Source organism: Cyprinodon tularosa, unplaced genomic scaffold, assembly GCF_016077235.1.
Source record: "Cyprinodon tularosa strain WSP-4 unplaced genomic scaffold, ASM1607723v1 ctg45, whole genome shotgun sequence".
NCBI lineage: Eukaryota > Metazoa > Chordata > Actinopteri > Cyprinodontiformes > Cyprinodontidae > Cyprinodon > Cyprinodon tularosa.
The window spans coordinates 2,022,227-2,040,956 of NW_024039174.1; the positions used below are offsets into that span (position 1 = coordinate 2,022,227).

Genomic DNA, 18,730 nt, shown 5'->3' on the forward strand with positions numbered 1-18,730 from the left:
GTTTGTGTGTTTGTGCTTGGAGCCTTTACAACCCATCTACCACAAACTCCCACACATACACCAACAAACATGGTCTGCCAAGTGTTGGGGTATGTGGGTAAATCTTTTGGCAGTGCGGCTGCCAGCGCGGAGCGATGATGAATGCTGATGGCAAAGAGCACGCCCAGTCTCTGAACCAGTCACACACACTCACTTACTCGTATATACACACACTGAAGCACGCTCACACAATCAGAATCCCAGTGTATGAGGGCCAAATGGCAACCTTCCACTGGTAAATGCTAATGTGACCAGTCAAGCTTGTGGACTTGTGAAAGGATACCAAGAGCCAGGAGAGATGATGACAAGAAGACATAGATGGCTTGTTCACTAGTGCAATACAACTCAGTAAGTTCCTTAACAAAATGTAGCAAAAATTTATTATTGTTTTTATTATTATTATCAAATCAATGCAGGAAGGTAATCAATTATCTAAGCTTATCTGAACCCCAGTTACAACATTGAGGGATGTGACTACATAAATATAGAACTCATTCCTTAATTTTGTCATTGTCAAAACTGGCAAAAACTACCTAATGCAGTCACTGTTACAAATGTCTTCATACTAAAAGTATTAATCATGATTTTAATTTTCACTAATTATTCATAAAAAGATGTTCTTGTGCTCTGCATAAACAACAGGAAGTTGTGGTTGGAAAACAAATTAATAAAACTAGATTAAAAAAAGATGCCTACTGATGTGTAATTGTAATATAATGGTCTTTGGGGGTTGGTCAAATGGGTTTACCAAGACTGAATTTCAAGTTTTTTTATACATGGACCTTGAGATTATTCAACCTTCCAATGCAAATTTCAAGGCTACATAAAGGTTTCTAATAAAGGGTTGAATTGGTTGCCAATTGGTTTGGTTTGTTAGTTATCTTACTGTGTTTAAATGCATCATGTATGTAGAATTATATTCCTTACAAAAGATTGTAGTGGGAAACATGTAAATCAGTACTCACAGCGTTCAATGCGGTCTTCTGGGCTGGAGGAAGTCTCTCGGTCGGACAGGAGGCCTGACACGGCAAAGATCTTTTTCCCGCTGTCCTCGACTGCTTTCAAGGCGCTGCTGGGTGAGCCTCCAGGAGGGATCTGGGTGCCACCAAAGTCATACTCTTTCCCTTCAGCATCAGAGTAACGCAGGTGAGGTGAAGCTTCTGCATCCAGGCAGCCTTTGAGGCGCTTGGCTGGAGTGAAAGCCGACTGATAACCCCCTGGTGCCCCATCTCGATCTTCCGGAGGTGAGGCAAAAGGCCTAAAGGCGCCTACACCGCTGTGGTTCAGCATGCTGATGGGCGAGCAGTCCAAGTTGGGTGGGGCAAACTGATGATGAAGGTGGAGGAGAGAAGGAGGAAAGTCCCTGTTGGGAAATCCTGGTGGAACTGCACCTTGGCGGTGATACATTGACGCAAAGGTGTACGAGCCATTATTAAACGGCAAATGGACATCCTTTTCAACAGAAACAGGGACGCCAAATGGACGAGGCTGCTGGCATGGAATTGAAGCATCACGGGAAGCTTCAGCCGTGGAGGCCAACACCATGAGGGCAGGAGAGGCAAGAGGATTTGGGAGATAGGAGGAGCTCTCCATCTTGAAGGCTGCCCGGTGGAGGTCCATGTTTGGGCGGTCAAAGGATGTCTTTAAGATTTTAGGTGGAGGAGGAAAGGAATCCTCCTCAGAGAAACTGAAGACGACACTCAAGGCCCTTGGAAAGGGTCTGAGGACATGCAGGAAACCTAAGATGGCGACTGAGGTGTTTTTTTCTTTGGAGGAGGGATCTCAAGAACGTCCAGTCATACAATATGTCAACAACCAACTTCACCTAGGAATGAGTCAGTTCAGATCATTTAGGTTGTTGCCCCTAAAGATTTCTGGACTGGTTTGTTCTTATAATCAAGATAGGTGTTGTCTTCCAGGGAAAGAGCAAGTAAAAGCTTTTCTTGCTTATGAGTGCTGGATCTGATGTCGAAGCCAAATGGTCAAAGGAGTAAGGAAATCTATGGGTCATCAAATCTTGCTCCTCATTTTCAGTCAGTCAGCATCTGAAAAGGTAAAAAAAGAAAATCTGGTAATGATCGCTATCAAAGTATATTTTGTATTCACATTTTTTTTAAAGTTTATGTCATTTGTGTATTTCTTTTATCTTTTCTTTAAATGTATCTAAAATCAGCTCATTGGTCTTTTAACATTCATTAAATAAATTATCAACCCAACCACCATCTTCTAATGGTGTTCCTAGAAAAGCCATTAAGAGTTTTCAGATGACAGGCTGACGTCTATAAGCAGAGAATATAAAAGGCCTCCTTGGAAAAAGTGTCCTCAAGTTGACACTGTTGATCCGATTCCACAAATCCTTTCTTTCTGGAAAAAAGGCCTACAGTATAACTATTTTAGACCCCTAATTTTACTTTACTCATCCAAACCATTCTCACATCACGTCTTCTATTCCAGTTTTCACCGACTTCCACAACTCATATCCTTCAAGTTGTTCCCATATTGCCTTCACAATCCCACTATCAGTTCATCTCCTACTCTTCATTTTCTTTCCATCCTCATCACATCTTCTCATCTCTCTGCCACTATCTATTCTATCTCATTCCTCCATGTCAGATATTGGGTTAAGAAGCTTATTCCTACCAGCTCCCTGGATATTATTGGACCAGAACCACTTGTCTTAAGATAAGGACACACACACACACACACACACATCTGATAAGAGCTTGTGTAACTCAATGTTCAGCTCAACAGCTGACTCAGTGGGGCGAACATACCCCCACACTCCTGCCGGCTATGTCGCCCTATCTCTCTATCTAACCACTTTTAATTCCCCAATTTTTACTATCTGTGCCCCCTTTCTTTTTGAATCTTTCCTCTCAATCTCTTCTCCTCTCATCCCTACATCTGTCCTTGCCGTCTCCACCTCAGCCTCTTCTTTCTCCCCTGGGTGATTCAGATGGGTGATATCATATCGGCCTCTCCATCTGCCATCCACGAGTCAGAGGAAATCTGACTGAGTGAATAAATTAGCCGTACTTGACCTCACGACCCCCACCAGCATCCGTGGCAAGAGAGCAGAATTTTCTCTCCTGGGGATTATTAGATTGTTGGAGGGTACGGTCGGTTGGAGGAATGCAGAAAGAGAGCTGATGAAATGCAAAATAGCATTTTAGAGATTTTTATCCTCACAGGGCAATTTAAAGGTGACTGCCTTGTTAGAGGTTCAATATGTTAAATTTAGAGTTGGTAAAGATATCTCTCTCATACATGTGTGATAGCAAGATTATTAGGAGATTAAAAAAAAGAAATCTAGCTTAAATGCAAATAGGTAATCTTATGCACCTGAAACTGATTTTCTTAAATCTGATAAAATGATAGGTCACTTATCTATAAGATGAACCGTGAAAAAGCAGTATACTAAGGTCTGTTATGGAGGTCGAAATGTAAATAGAACCCCATACTAATTACATTTTAAAGTGGATGAAGAGGTAGGAGTTCTTATGCAATGACATCTCTTAATATTAGAAAAGCATGACTTTTTTTTGAGAAGAGGGAAGTTTCTAAAACTAAACACTCCTGCATGCACTGTCAGCCCATGACATCATCTGTTGAATTAAGTCTTACTCATTATTATTAATAAACCTTTGCCTCCAGGTCATTTCTTTGAGCTTGAAATTTCTTTAGATCTAAAAGACTTTTATTTTGAAGCAAGAAAGGAAGTAGGTCTTGAGCTTCCCTCTTCTCGTAATTTAACCAATTAAAGAGAAATGCCTGTGAAATGCATAAGGGCTGCAGCTGGTGCCTAAATTACAGAACTTCAGCTTTGTAGTTTTAGTATAAAACTCTTGAAACTGTTTTGAAAAGGATTGCTGAGTGCCTTTTATCAAAGCATAACCCAGTCCAAGAGCAAGTCTTGTATATGTCACCAAAATGAACACTAAAAAGAGACACTGGGGGCCACCTTTGTCCCCTCAAAGTCACTACGATTACCCGGTTCTGAGTCCATAGGTAAGTAGAATGCACCATTGTAGCTGTGACTCAGAAATAAACCAGCTGTATTTGTAACTTCAGTTAATTCTGGAAATGAAAGAGGTACCACTAAGATGGTTTTATAAAACAATTTACACAAAAATATTAACCTAAATATGGTACTCTAAAGGCCCAAGTTATACAGTTTTTCTGCAAAATAAGTTGATTTGTGGTTTAGCTAAAAAAAAATTCACCATAAGTAATTATCTGGTAAAGCAAAGTACTTCACATCCCTTACCTATGTTTAAGGCTTATTTGGAAAGATAAAAGTAGTTATTGTAGAGCCCAGCTTGACTTTTGCAGTGCCTAAAATATGGCCGCCATCTTTTGATGGTGGCCCTACCTACTTGGCTAAGCCAAAAAGCAGACAATTATGGGTAGCACTGTTGCCATGCAGCAAGAAGGTTCTGGGTTCAATTCTATTGAGACCAGACTGAATTTTATGATATCCTGTTTAGTATTTAAATAACTTAGACTAATAAAACCAGAAATGCATAGTTTTACAAAGTACAACAATTCTTTCAGTGCTACTTTTAAACAAATCACCATTTGTTGACTAGTGAAATTTGATAAGAGCACCCTATAGTGGTTGAATATCCTATAAAACATTTGGTATCATTTAAGTATTTGCTTGATTTGTGAACTCAGGTAATCTTAATTTTTCCACATAATATTGGTTAAAATTCATCACTTTCTCATAAACTGAAACTTCATAATCATGTCCTGAGAGCTAGATGTGGTGTCACACACCCCCAGCATATATGCATGTCTAAACACACAACAAACTTTACCTCACGCAGAATCGAGTAGTGCAGTGAGACGCTCTAGTTGAGCTTCAAAGGTTTGCAGACTACCATCCAACATCAAAGGAGAGACTCCCTGGGAAATGAAAGAGGAAGAAAAAAATGTCTTTTATATCTATCAGCTGTCCACAACAGTCATTTAAATCAATTTTTAAACCTGATCTGGGATTTGGCATGCTCCTGTACTTCCCACACTTAGTATACACATCCTAACACGAGAGAACAATGTTGCAGAGAGGGAAAAAAAAGAGCTTGGAGGGGAGAGATGAGGAGATGGTGGAGGATGTTTTACATTACCACAAGTGTACAGTGGACGTGTGTTGGGTGAGAATAGCTTACAATAACACACCTCTGGTCTGGAACAATGCCACAGAGTCACATTACACATCTCTCATCCTAATTCAACCACAACATCTTTTCACTTTCCTCTCTATCTTAGGCCTAGAAGTAACACCTGATACATTTCATCCTAATCAAATTCTTTCTTTTAACCATTCTTCTGCTACTTTCTCATTTAGTTTAACTAATCTCTTTTACACTTTCCATCTGTTTCCTCTCTATATTAGTTCATGAATTATTTTATGCAACCTTTTATAAAGGAGTGTATCTGAGGTGTTGATATACACAGGATATACTCTGATAAGTACTGGGATATTTAAATGATATTATCATTACCCAAACAAGCCACAGGGCGGCAAGTGAAGAGCTGCCAAAGTGAAACAGCCAATCCAATAAGAGGATAGCAGATTTTCCTCCCAGGTCCCAACAGACAAGGAGGGAAACGAGAGGGAATTCAACTACAGCATGGGAGTCTAGAAAAGATGGAGAAAAGGTATGGAAAAAAAAGAGAATAATAAAACCGAGTTAAAGTACGGTAATAAGGTGGATTCCATTTTATCACAGTGACAAGAACTAGCACAGCTAAGTAAAGAGGAAAAGATTACAACTTTGAGTGTAATGAAATAAAATGTTATTTGAAAGAAACATTTAAGAGAGAAACAGCAATATGTTTTGTTTATATATTTTTTTAAATAAGATTGCAAGAGGTACAAGAATTAACCTGAATACCTTTCTTTTTAAAGATTGAACTGCTTTGCTTTCAACAGATTACAACATTTTTTTTTAAATCTGGTTTTACATGGGGAGAAAGGGGTGCAACCATTCTTTTTTGCTATACAATATTCTCGCATGAGGCTAAAAATTTTTGCTAAAGCTTTAAGAAGTAAATGCAGGAATTTACTTTAAAACACAAATAAAAACAAAACTCATTCAGACATTTAAAATGTCTCCCCTTGGTTGGCTTATGCCACATATGATTTCAGACAGAGGTATGAAATTTTGGCTATAATTTTTATCAGAAAATAATTTAAAAGCACATAGAAAGAGTTGAACAGGGCATGTTGATCTACAATAAAATTTTATGTCTGTACGATTTCCATAAAAGTATGGCTGATAGCTTTTAGGAAATTAGGAGAAGGAAACAGAATAGAAGAAAAACTTGTGGAAACAAGATAGGAAATATGTTGATATGTAAAATGAGCAAATGTCTACAACTCTGTTAGACAAACTGGCTTCTTGGTGGTCAGCTATTGCTCACAAATGCATGCAAATGCACATATTTAGCCATACATGGTTGTTAGATTGAAATTAATCTTTGAAACCTGGAGATGCTTAATATTTCTGTACTTTTCTATCACCGGTTTACATATCAAACATACCTTTATGTGTGATTTAAAGTGCAATCATACACACTTGTAATATCCCCCCCAATAAAAGTGTCAAACAGATTTTAATGGAGAGTGATGTGATTTCCCCCCCTTATTTCAAGAATAACAATCATAATTCCAGATGACATACACCTATGCATATCATCAATATACTAGTGCAATTACTTCCAATGCAAACACGCCGAATGTCATCCAGATGCCACTTACAATCCCATTTGCCACTGAGTGATACCACCCACGCATTGTCTGACACCAGGCTCTGTGCATTTTATAATAGGAAATGTCACGGGGGAACATTTACCACGGTGTCATTATTTGATTACAGTGTGCAGGAATGATACAGTTGTCAGCGCGATATTAAACACAGAAAAGCAAGAGAAGGGCTTTTCATGTCAAATTTGCACTTTAAGTGACAATGTTGTGCAAGTTGGCAAAATTCCGGTGTCAACAGTAACGTGCTTTAACATGGTTTCGAGGGAGAGTTTGGCCCTTGAAATATGAGCCTTTAGGAGGATGAGGATTCCACTAAGAAATAACTAACATCCTGGTCATGCAGATTATTGTTTTCTTAAGAATTATCATGTAATGCCATTTAAAAGTTAAGCAAAGCAGGGGTACATTTTTGGAGGAGGTATGGATACACAATTTCAATGGTATGACATTTAAAAAAAAAAAATAAATAAACTGTACATTCATTGATCTCCGACATAATTCAACAAATGTATCCTTTGTAAACTGCGTCAAAATGTAAAAAGCAAAAAATTAGGAAGTAAAATTAGATCTGAAAAGCTGCACCAACAACAGCGTCTTTTCTTCTTGAAGACATCCTTTCTGTTGACTGTTGTCAGAATAGCTATTTTCTTAGCATGACTGCTTTGAGTGTGTAAGTAACGCATTTTGCCTCAACACAAAGCCAAAACATGTCACTTTGAGTTTTGAGTGCTGCTGAGTTTTGGAGAGGAACGAGAAGAGAGCATCCAATTTTTGCCATGAAAACGTCTCGTTGGCTGTGACTGCTCAGTATGTGTGTGCCCACTGTCAGGAAGGAAAGCGGCTGAGGAGCTAAGGGTTGGTCTTTTCTTTTAATGGATAGAATAGAAAAGCAGTCAGAAACAAAATAAATCTGAGTGTAACTTAACGTGTGTGTCATTCCAGCTCCCTGGGTATGTTTAGAAAGTGTTGACAAGCATCAAAGTTCTACTCTTACATATCAGTACAAGACAGAGTGAGTTATATCAGTCCTCTGCCTTTTGAAGACAGAGACACCCACAAATAAAAAAATTATAATTCAAAGTCACACAGCTCGGGCCCCAAATGTAATCATAAAAAAACAAAATAGGAGAAACTAATTAAATGTGAACATAAATCATTTGACTAATGGACATTACTTTATTAGAAAACAACGCTATTCTGCTAATTTATCTAACCATAGTTTAAAAACTTTGTCACCATTATTATTATTACGCGAGAAGTACATTCCATTTGAACTTTGAGCATTTCATTTGAAGCTACGGCCCCCACCCATCAAAACAGGAAGAGTTCTGAGGTGATTTTTATACAAGCGGAAGTCAATTATTCTGCAGTGAGAAAGATTACTCACCAGTGGAAGAGCTTTGAGACAGCGAACAGCAGCAAATCAGACCATGCAACATGCAAAGAAATAAAGCCCCTTCTAGACTCTACAGGTCTCTGTTACCCGTTGAAAGTTCTCTTTTATGATAATACAGTTAGAAAAAGTCTAATCAAGACAAAAAAAATGCAAGGATAAGGAATATCTTTTAGAATTTGACAGCACAACTTGAGTTAGCAAAGCTATATAAAGAAGGACCATGAGATCTCTGGTACAATGTCCTTTAGACGGATAAGATCACACTAGAGATGTCTAGCCATTAAGCAGAACATCAGGATTAGTTAAAGCCAAAAATTATATAGCAACTTTCAGCTTAAGAAGTGCACAGATGAGGAATTTGGTTTATTTCAAAGGCATCTGGGTAAATTGCAGCACTTAGAAATCAAATATGCAGCTTTCTTTCTGACGATTAAAGCTTAATCCAACAAAGTAGAGAAAGGAAACAACCAATAAGTTCTAATGCCCCATAAAAAGAACTAAGTCTAACCTTAACCTGTTTGAGCAGCTGTAGAGAAGATAGCATAGCTGCTCAGAAACCTGACTGAACTACAAGGGTTCTAGAAAGAAGGGAGGAACAAAATACCTGCACAAAGATACAAAAAAATGTTTAACCTCATGCTGCAAAAGCTGGTTCAATAAAAACTGATTCAAGGGTACATTTAATTATACTGCAGCTTGTATATTTGAGAAGAAGTTTACTCTAAAAACTAAAGTTTAGATGTTGATCAGACTGTAGATTCCCATAAGACAAAAAGGCCGATCCCATTCAGAACCTTTCAGTTTGTAATGCTGTTTTTATTTTTTTATTTTTTTTAGCAGAAAATCCTGAACAGCAGACAGGTCCATTCTGTATTCCAGACGGTCAGTCTTTATGCCTGTGCGGGAGTATGTGTGTTTGCTGATGTCCAAAGCAACAGTCGATACTATTGAAATCTACTCATTCATGTCTGGCCATGAGGCAAAGCTCAAATGTCCTTGTGAATAAGAATCACAACCATTTATCTCCCCGCCCTCTTCCTCGTCGCACATATTATTTGTCCTTGTCTTAACGTCCAGCTGTTAAAAATCTAATATTGTTTCCGAATGCCTTTCGAATATCCAATATCATATTTCCTTCCTGAGTTTTTTTTTCTGTCTTGTTTTCTCATTCTCTCTGATATGAAATCTGTAACCCTGTTATTCACTGCAGTCAACAGCTGCTGCGCCACAGAAGGAAATATGCAACAACAGAAAGATGTATTACTGTATGATTTAATAAGGGGAAAACTTACACATCACCGTAAGGTGGATAATGATGCTACGGCAATACTCCACCAAAATCAATAATGATTGGATAAGCTTGAATTCACTTTACTGGAGACAAATATTTTTGCAGGGTGTTTTATTCTAGTAAGCCTGCATGTGCTTTTAGTGCCTTATTTCATTAAATGTGCCTGTAAAAAATACAAAAGGATTTACTGCTTAATTCTTACTTTAAATTCAGAGACAAAGTCATGGCCAGCAGAGAAATAAATCGCTTTGGAAGACAGCCCCGACCTGTGGTGGGGATTTTTCTTTTTTACGTTGCTTTCACCAGGAAGGCCCAGTTGAGCAGGGCCAGCTAATTCCTCGTTCCAGACAGGACTAAACCATTCCATTGCTCATAAATGACTACCTTCACAGCATAATTCTGGCCCACTGGTAAACTGGTTCTATTCCTTTTGCCAGACTTTTATTTCGCTCCCAGACTCAGCATCTCTTTAGTTGTCTCCTTTGAGATGCAACCTTGGTTCTGACCTGAAGTTATAAGGAGCCTTAGGCAGATTAAGATTAGGTACTTCATTTCCATTTAGCTCATTATCTGCCAGTAACCATGGGACCACTGACCAGAGGTGTACAAGCTCATACGCAATATTGGGTTTATGAAAACGACATATTATTTTTTAGCAACATTTAAAAAAAAAATACTTTGCAAACTTTAAAATCTGTGTTTAAAGGCTGTATCTGATTTTGCCAGATAAAGATTCAGTTACTTCAAAACTGTACTTTGAAGAACTGTTGTTATGGTTTTATCCAGTTGATTACAACTGGATCAGGTTTCATGAGACAGATTTAGTTACATCACTTATACAACTATTTTAATATATTAATTATGATTTATTTCTGTCCCATACCAAATTACAACCTTAAAGAAGTGGCTTGGATTGTTGTAAAATTTAGTAAAATCTACTATAATTAAAGCCAGTGGCTAATGAGAGACTGCACTCTTGAAATGCAGTTTATAAGAACTGTTTGTTATGAAAAATGAAGCTTCAATTTTTGCATTTTCTGTTTGCAAAAATTATTTTTCCTTTATAAAACAAATTTCTGTTCACACACAATAATTTTCATTCTGTCTTTTGCTCTTAAGAGCTCTTAATCTCCCCTCCCCACAAAGCAGCAGAGTCCCAAGGCAATCGCACCTAATGCTTATGCTTTGGACCGGCTCTGTGCAGCATGATTCGGTTACACACTATTTAGAGAGCTGCAGATTTTCTCCATCCTCAGTGATTTGTGTTGAGTTTCTATCAGCTTAAATCTCTTTAAAATGTCCTAATATAACATAATTCGTAATCATAGATAAAGATGTGGCCAACTTTCAGTTTTACCTGTCAGAAAGTGACTGAGTCAAAGTGTGGCACCAGGCGCCCTCCTATGAGTCTTTATTACTGTGTTGGGTTGTACAACAGCAGCCTCTAATCTAGCCGGCTGGCAGGCAGACAAGCAGCAGGCCGGCCAGTTGTTTCTGCAAGCCACATGCAAGTCAATTAGCTGCAGTTTAACGAGGAAAAACTGTTGCCAGGTAAAACAGTTTTCACTCACTGATTTCTGCTGGAGTAATCCTCTTTTGTAGAGTTTATGATAGCGATTTAAACAGAGGAAAAGTTCTTTTTGTTTATGACTGTGTCCTATCTTGCCAGGTTGGGCAACAGTAGGGCGGGGCTGATTGCTGTTCAGTATTGGAGGACTTTACAGATTGTCAGACAGGCAACATTTGTAGAGGTTGTATAGAAAATCTAAAAGAGGCAATGATTAAGACAGAAAAGCATAAAGTTATTTAACATGACATGAAGCACTTATAACCTGGCTGGGATTTCTGGGATAAACACCAGCTGGTTTGCGGACAGCAGACATGTGAAGGGATCTGTCTCTGCAGGTACGCGTGTCCATTTACATCCTGACCAGTCGCCACCCCCACCACCATCGGTTTGGTTTCCTGTCCGCATAAGTTACAGGCCGCACAGAGAAAAAATATAACCAAGCTACAAAGATAGCGCCTGTATGTAATCGATGAGAACAAAATGCACCAACAGTGTCTTCTGGGGAGCTGTGTGGAAAGGGTGAAGTGGGGGGATATTAGCTTATTTTCCAAGCAGGGAACTTGGTATCCGGCTTGCAATGCAGCTGATAAATGGGCACAGAAACCTGAGAGAGATGTGATGTGGGGAAGGAGGGGTCAGTTCGGCCGCTCGAAGGTTGGATAGACACACAGAGACAGAGACACCGAGCAATAAAGTATCTGACATCCGACACAACTCTCCCCATTAGGCTAATTCTTCGACTTTCTCTTGTTGCCAATAGCGTCTCCAAGTGATATTTCCCTATGTAACGGCATTACAAGAGGCTGCCTTCTCCAATGCAATCAAACCATTAAGCACAGCACAGCAACCTCCTATATGGAGTGATTTCCCTCCAATAGAAAATGACTGGATGGAAGCTACTCCACTTTCCTGTCATCAATAACAGGAATAATTGTGTCTGTATTCATATTTGCAGGGAAGAGGGATATAACTCAGAGCTGAAGAAATCATGTTGCCAAGATAATTCCATTAACAAAGGAAATAGAAGTATTTCTACAAAATGGCAGGGAAATAGATTTTAGAAGGAGTCATTCATAAACGGGTGTGAGGAGGCAAAGCAAAAGAATAATTTATAGCTATTAAACATTGGCAAAACTTGAGGAAAACAAACAATCACAAAAAAATAAAGAGGCTTACTGTGGGAATATCCTGAGGCATTAAGATTTATGATTGGAAGTTTTGTATACACAATTTATTTTGTTGAATTGATATGGAGAAAACCAAATGCAAACTAATTGATATAAATGACCCGAGATGTCATGACAACAGGCTTTAACTAAATGCTCCTGTCCAGTTACTGTGTTATAGTACATTTTTCTGCATGTTTATAATGAAAAAATCTTTTGAAAAGCATAGAAGACACAATATTGATACAGATTGTCGTTAAATCATAAGTGCACATAAAGTTGATTTGTCATTTTTTTTTGTAATTTAGAAGAGTAAAATAAACATGTGTTGATAAGGCACACAAACTGGCTCTAGCCCCGGGGGCCTACAAAAATTACCCTGGACAGCACACCAAAAGTAAAAGCAAAATTTCAGGAATTTGTTGTTGAGGCAGAAATCGAAATGAAGGTCCAGTGCACCATCATACTTTTTAAACCATCTAATATCCTTTAAATTCTCAATTTTGAGATGTAAGGACAGGCTAAGTGCCTCTGGAGGCCATAGGGCTGCCAGCAAATTAAAGGATTGGACATTCCCCAGCCTCACTGTGTACAGCCACTGAAATACAAATCTCACTTAGTCATTCCAAAACAGATTTGTACCCAAGAAAAAAAAAAGCAGCAGAACAGAATGATATATTAGATAGAAACGCCATGTCAGTGAGAAATGTCAAATTCAACTTTACTAAACGAGTTCAAACACAGAACAGATAAATCAATCATAATGATCAAATTGTGTCCAAAACTCAATCTGTGCAGCGGAAAGGCTGTCATTTTCATAGTCGCTTTAAAAAAACAGAAAAACAAACAAAAATAAAAACAAAAGAAGTAAGCTTTTCTTATATTTGAAAAGTCAGACAGTATAATGACTGCATCCGACCGCGCATTTAAACATAATGATTGTCTCTATTCTAAGATAACAATAAGGCAAAGTTTGGAGACGCAAAGCGCGCCCTGCGCACTTTTTCTCCTCCTCACACAGTGTATTTTCCAACGATGCGTTTATGTACAATACATCTCTGCATGCAAAATAAGGTCTGCTATTGGCGCAACAAAATAATGCATAATAACACAGCAGTGGTGGGGGGGCGGGGGTGTTTCAAGAAGCAGAGAAGGAGTTAGTTTTGCTTTTAATGAAGAATTAGGATTTAGTACATATTGATAGGACTTAATAGACTGAAGGGGGTCATCAAAGCAGTCGCGACGGAGCGGCTCGAGGGTAATTTACTATCGGCGTCATCTTATGGGACGCAGAAGGGGGGGGATAATCTGTGCGTCACGACGCATTAATATTTCCATATAGGGGGGAAAAAGGGAGACCTTCAATGCATTTAGCTGCAAATATCATCTGTTTTATTTAAATGAGCTTTGTGGCTTTTAATGAAACAACTTTTTAGATAAAAAGAAACGAAATCGGATTAGTAAAGCATTCAAAATTGAAATGAGTATTACATTTATTACTTCAAGAAAACCAGAGAAATTGAGAGAAATGCAGGCCTTGCCGCTGTTGTATTTGTGCCAAACACAACAGAAAAACAAAATAAAAAAAATCATGTATTTTGATTTTCGACGTTTACATAACTAAAGTTGTCCATTTGGAAATTAAACACGCAGAGGGATTTTTTCTTTTTTTTTTTTTTTTGTTCTTCCTCACACCCAAATTCAAATAAACTTCTCTCCCTGCGCGCATCGATTCCGTAGCAGAGGGGTGTGAAATAGACATTAATTTTAGTTCACTTGTCGCCGCGCAGAGAGGAGAGCGAGCAAAGGGGAGATCAATGGCGAGCAATAACAGCTGACTGCGGGGAGAGAAGTGGGAGAAAACCGGGTGCCGCTGAAGGAGAAAAACGCTGACAGATAAATCATCTTCTACTACTTTTCCTCAAACATCGACACTTTCGTTCCTCTCTTTTTTTACGGTTATATATTATGCCTTTGGGACGAGAGATAAGGTAAAGAAAAATACAAAATGTATTCCTTGAGGGAAAAAGAGGAATCTTTGAATAAAAAGCAACACGGGGAGAGGAAGTTTAGACGTCCAAGTTAGGCCCTTTCACCTAAACAAAAAATACAAAATAAATACTTTCTTAGTTTTGTAAGTTTCTAAATAACAACTCTATAGAGCTATGAATCCACTTGCAAAATACTATTGATTTAATTGAAAGCAAGATAATCAAAATTGTCCTAATAAAACAGACTCATGCAATAAATGGGTGAGCAGTTATAAAGCACTCATTATAATAATAAAAGCAACAATTTTAAAAGAGACGAGGTCACATGAATTTAAGTGAGTCAAAATATTTTGGACTATTAATTAACAATTAATTTAAATATTAAATAGGATACAGTTTAGTCCGAATTAAAACTGCCATTTGATTGAAACATAATTTGAAAAATAAACAACAAATCCTTTTAATTATAAATGTTATTGTTATTATTAATATTACAGTTTTATAATTCTACAATAAATGAAATTTATTCATAATTATGAATTAACATATATTCTGTAAAAGAGTTTAGGAAGGATAAATATTGAGAAATCATTTTATAAAAAAGATTTAAGTCTTTAATGATTTAGTTTTTTATATTTAAATATATTTGTGAGTAAACTGTATAGCTCCGTCCATAGAGGCCTGTGATTCAAACGCGAATAACTCACATAAAAATAAAAATTGCCTACATAATTCTGTATTCTTATTTAAATCTAATAATTAAAACATAACTTTAAAATCAATGAATAACTTTTATGCGCGTCACTTTATCTAATGATTTATCCGCACTGCTTCAACAGGTTCTGCGTCAACCTCACATTTTAACATAATTAAAACTATCTAATATGTTCAATGAAAAAATATATAAAACGCCCTACCGATCGAAATAAGTCAAAGCTGATTAATCAGATCAGTGAAATGAAACAGAACGGATTTGTTGTGGAGTTTAACGACCATATAGTTCCGGACCCGAACTTAAAGTCTCCGAGTTCCTGTTTTTGGAGGAGCTTTAACTCAATCATCGGTGACCCGCCCCGGGCGCACCTTTGCTCCGTCAAGTGCCTTTTTTACGCACCGTTTATTGTTGGCAGCAAGTCGGAAATTACTACTAATAACTCTGCCGTACTTTGAGCACAGTGTTCTAATTTTATTATGATTCTTTCCTCTTCTGAATGTTGTGCCACTGCGCGCAGATTGCATCGGGCGTGTGCGAGTCCGTTACGCGGGTTGGAGTCAGTTCTGTAAAAACATACGGGTCAAGAACAAAATCATCCACTGATGATGAAGAGAAAAGCCCACAAGGTTTCATTTCGGAAGCCAAAGTTATTTTAGTTTAATTTAATTTAATTTTTTTTTTATGTTACCCTGGAGTTAGACATAAACAAGTCTCAGCCGTGTTTTCTTTTATTTCTCCTTTTCTCTCTCTTCCCTCACCTCAAATTAGAACGCTGAGCAACCCGCGGGAGCAGCAGCGCTCACTCCCTATCCAGACTCCCTTTGCCCGGCCGTCAAACCAGAGGTAACCCCTCAGGGGTCTTCGGAGGGTTGCAATGGGTGAGGGGGTGGGAGGGCGATGGTGATGTAAATTATATCCTCTACCCAGTTAACAGGTGTTTCCCAACTGCTTTATCCCTCAAAAGCGTGTTTGCGTGCGTGCATACATTTATGTGCACGTGCATCATCAATGCAAGCCGTCTGCTTCTCCCTGAGACATTAACTTTGCACAAAAATGCTAGATTTTGACGTTAAAATGTATGCCTGCAATTTTATTCATATATCACTTCTTTTCTTTTCTTATATTTTCATTATATGAACAAGGCCAAAACAGATTGTTAATCAGAATAAAAAGCTATTTCTGCAATTAGATAGAAAAGTTATACATCGACTTCTTCTATGAAAATCTGACTTATTACAATCTTTATTCAACCTCAGCAATAACGAGGTCAGTATATGGCTCCTAACCCCACATGCGCTTCTTATTATGGCTGCTTTACTACCCTAAAGTCAATGCAACTAACACATCCTGTTAATTCTGCGTAAAGAGAGCTGCCGGGTTCATGTTCTTTAATTTTTACTGAACATATCCAGAAGCAGGCCTGTCCGGATGATCACTGCGGTTCAGCTGGGTGGTCCTGATAAAAACTGAAGGATAAAGTTTGATTTTCTAGGTTCTACTGATGCACAGAGATCAATGGGTGATAACAAAAATCTTTTTCAGTACACTTTCATAATGACTCATTATTACGAATTCTCCCCAAAAAGTTAAAGAGCATAAGCTGCACCCTGTGAAGGGATGCCATGCACTTTGGTGACAGTAACCTGTGCGTAATGGCATCGAAGTCAGCACCACAACAAATCAAGATGCCACTTTCTTGTTGGAGGAACCCCCGGCATACACGATTTCACGCTTGCACGCGCGGCTAAATGAAGAAAACATAAACAGATTGGAACACACGCGCATATGTGGCCAAAAACACATGTCGTGACATTTTTACATACTTTTTGCGCAACCGCGAAAGAAAGTTAGAAGCGCCTCAAAAAAATCAGAAAGCTGCGGCAGAACGTGAAAAAAAAGCGTAAAAGCGGAAGGTGTTTGTGCTTCAAACCAAACAACAACAAACAGACAGGAGTAAACTCACCTCTCCGTGGCGAGAATCCGCTTCTATTGCAGACGGCTGCTTGGTTTCCGGCTTTTTCTTCTTTCTTTTTTATCCTCACAACAACCGAAAACTTTTCTGCGGAGTAGTATCATCAGTGCGGCACCGGCCCTTTTTCGCGAATGCGCGGCAGCAACCGGGAGATAACGGGAGGGCGCGTAAAAGGAAAAGCAACAAAAAAAAGTAGTTAACACCTCCTCTGTTTGTTAGTTTGCCACAGCGCAACCAGAGAGGAGGACAAGGGTGAGCAAGGGACGCACAGACTTAGAGAGAGAGGCTGACTTTCCACAGACACGCTGTAAAGTGGGTATCAGTGGCACTATCGCGCACCGAGAGGGACAATCAGGGAGGAAGGAGCGGCGGAGCCGGCGAGAGAGAGCGCAGGATCGCAGAGATGGTGGCAGGCAGTGGTGTGAGGGGAGGGTGGCGGTGCGGGGGGGGGGGGGGGGGGGGGGGGGGGGGGTCATAGTCCTCAACAGCGACGTGTGTGAGGCTGGAGCTGAGCAGAGAGCGTGGGGGTGGATGAGGAGGAACGGAGGGAGGGGGGGCGACCGGGGGTCCAGGGCGCACCGAGGTGCAGTGCTGCCGCGCAGCGCTCGGGTCGCTCAGTACCTTATAGACGCACTCACAAGGAAAACCTCAAAAAAGCAAAACAAGAAAAATGTTTCTAAGGTTTTTGTTTCCATCCAAGTATTTTCTTTTTATCTTCTTCAGACTAATTTAAAGTATCCTAATTCCCCAAAGCTTAACGGATCAAAACACCATTTGTTTCTCACATTTACAACATTAAACGCGACAAATCTAAAAGGACTTGAGTTGCATTTTAAATAAAAGAAACATAAAAAGTGTTCATTTTATATCGTTTGCGGACTGTAAATGGGTGCTTTCTCTCCCCCCGGCTCCTTTTCTGTCTGGCGTTTCGTTCCCCTGGGTGATTTCTACTGCGCTTTGTGGGCAAAGTGAATGAATTATCCCCCCAACCTCCTCTCTTTCTCTCCCTCCATCTCCCCCCGTTTTTCTCTTTCATTCGCTGGAGAGACTGCTACTTGCCATAAAGCCAATGAAGTCCAGCTCTTAACAAAAAGAAGTGGACTAGCAGACACTCTTAGAAAGTGCGCACTAGAGACTGAAGTTAGTGAGAAAGAGTCAGAGTTCACTAAAGTGGTTTTGGGTTGCGGGTCTGACAGTGATAAAACAGACTTATCAAAACCTTTAATTTTATGTTATGTTGAAATCGGATTCTTATTTTACATATTGGATGCCAGAAATTGTAAATAAGCATAACACCACAGAATAAGGTTGCAACTAAGTTATAGCACCAATAAACAGGATTATTTTTTCTGTTGCTCAATTTAATTCATAGAGAAAATTTCTTGTTTATGTGCTTTAAAACTCAAAAAGAAAAACATTCCTAAGACTACTATGGTCAGATGTATAAAAGTAAATAAAAGAAATACTGGGTCTAAAAGTTTATTCGACTGAAGGAAATGAGAAATAGTATTAAATGATACAATGAAGAAAATGTGAGGCTTGAAAGATAGAAGCTTTTATGTTCTTTCTGTACTCCATCCCCCTGCTGGTCACATGTGGAATTAAACATTTTTCATTTTAAGAACAGAGCTTCTTTTTCCTTCTGAACTACTTTTTATAATTAATGTATTTCTTCCCACTAGGATACATATTAATTCAACAAAGTAATATTCTGAAATAGAATCAACAGAATATATATGACAAAGGAACATTTTTATAACAACAGCAGTACTATCAGTATTATTATGTGAAAAATATAACCTCATTAGGTTCAATTTG

The 18,730-nt window shown here is 38.7% G+C and overlaps 1 protein-coding gene across 6 annotated transcripts in view; it reads right to left on the minus strand.

Moving 5' to 3' along the window:
- Positions 1-17,334, minus strand: part of rnf220a (ring finger protein 220a) — a 183,204-nt gene extending 165,870 nt beyond the window's left edge. The window contains exons 1-4 of one of the 6 annotated variants that reach the window (XM_038300446.1): positions 16,904-17,331; positions 5,547-5,683; positions 4,860-4,947; positions 1,005-2,084 (exon numbers count right to left, since the gene is read on the minus strand). In XM_038300446.1, the coding sequence (XP_038156374.1) occupies positions 1,005-1,659 (655 nt within the window). In that variant the 5' untranslated portion in view covers positions 1,660-2,084; positions 4,860-4,947; positions 5,547-5,683; positions 16,904-17,331. Of the gene's footprint in view, positions 1-1,004; positions 2,085-4,859; positions 4,948-5,546; positions 5,684-16,903 lie in introns of all 6 variants that reach the window. The other 5 variants (XM_038300448.1, XM_038300445.1, XM_038300450.1 and 2 more) reach the window with 5 other exon arrangements.
- Between the last annotated feature and the right edge of the window lie 1,396 nt (positions 17,335-18,730).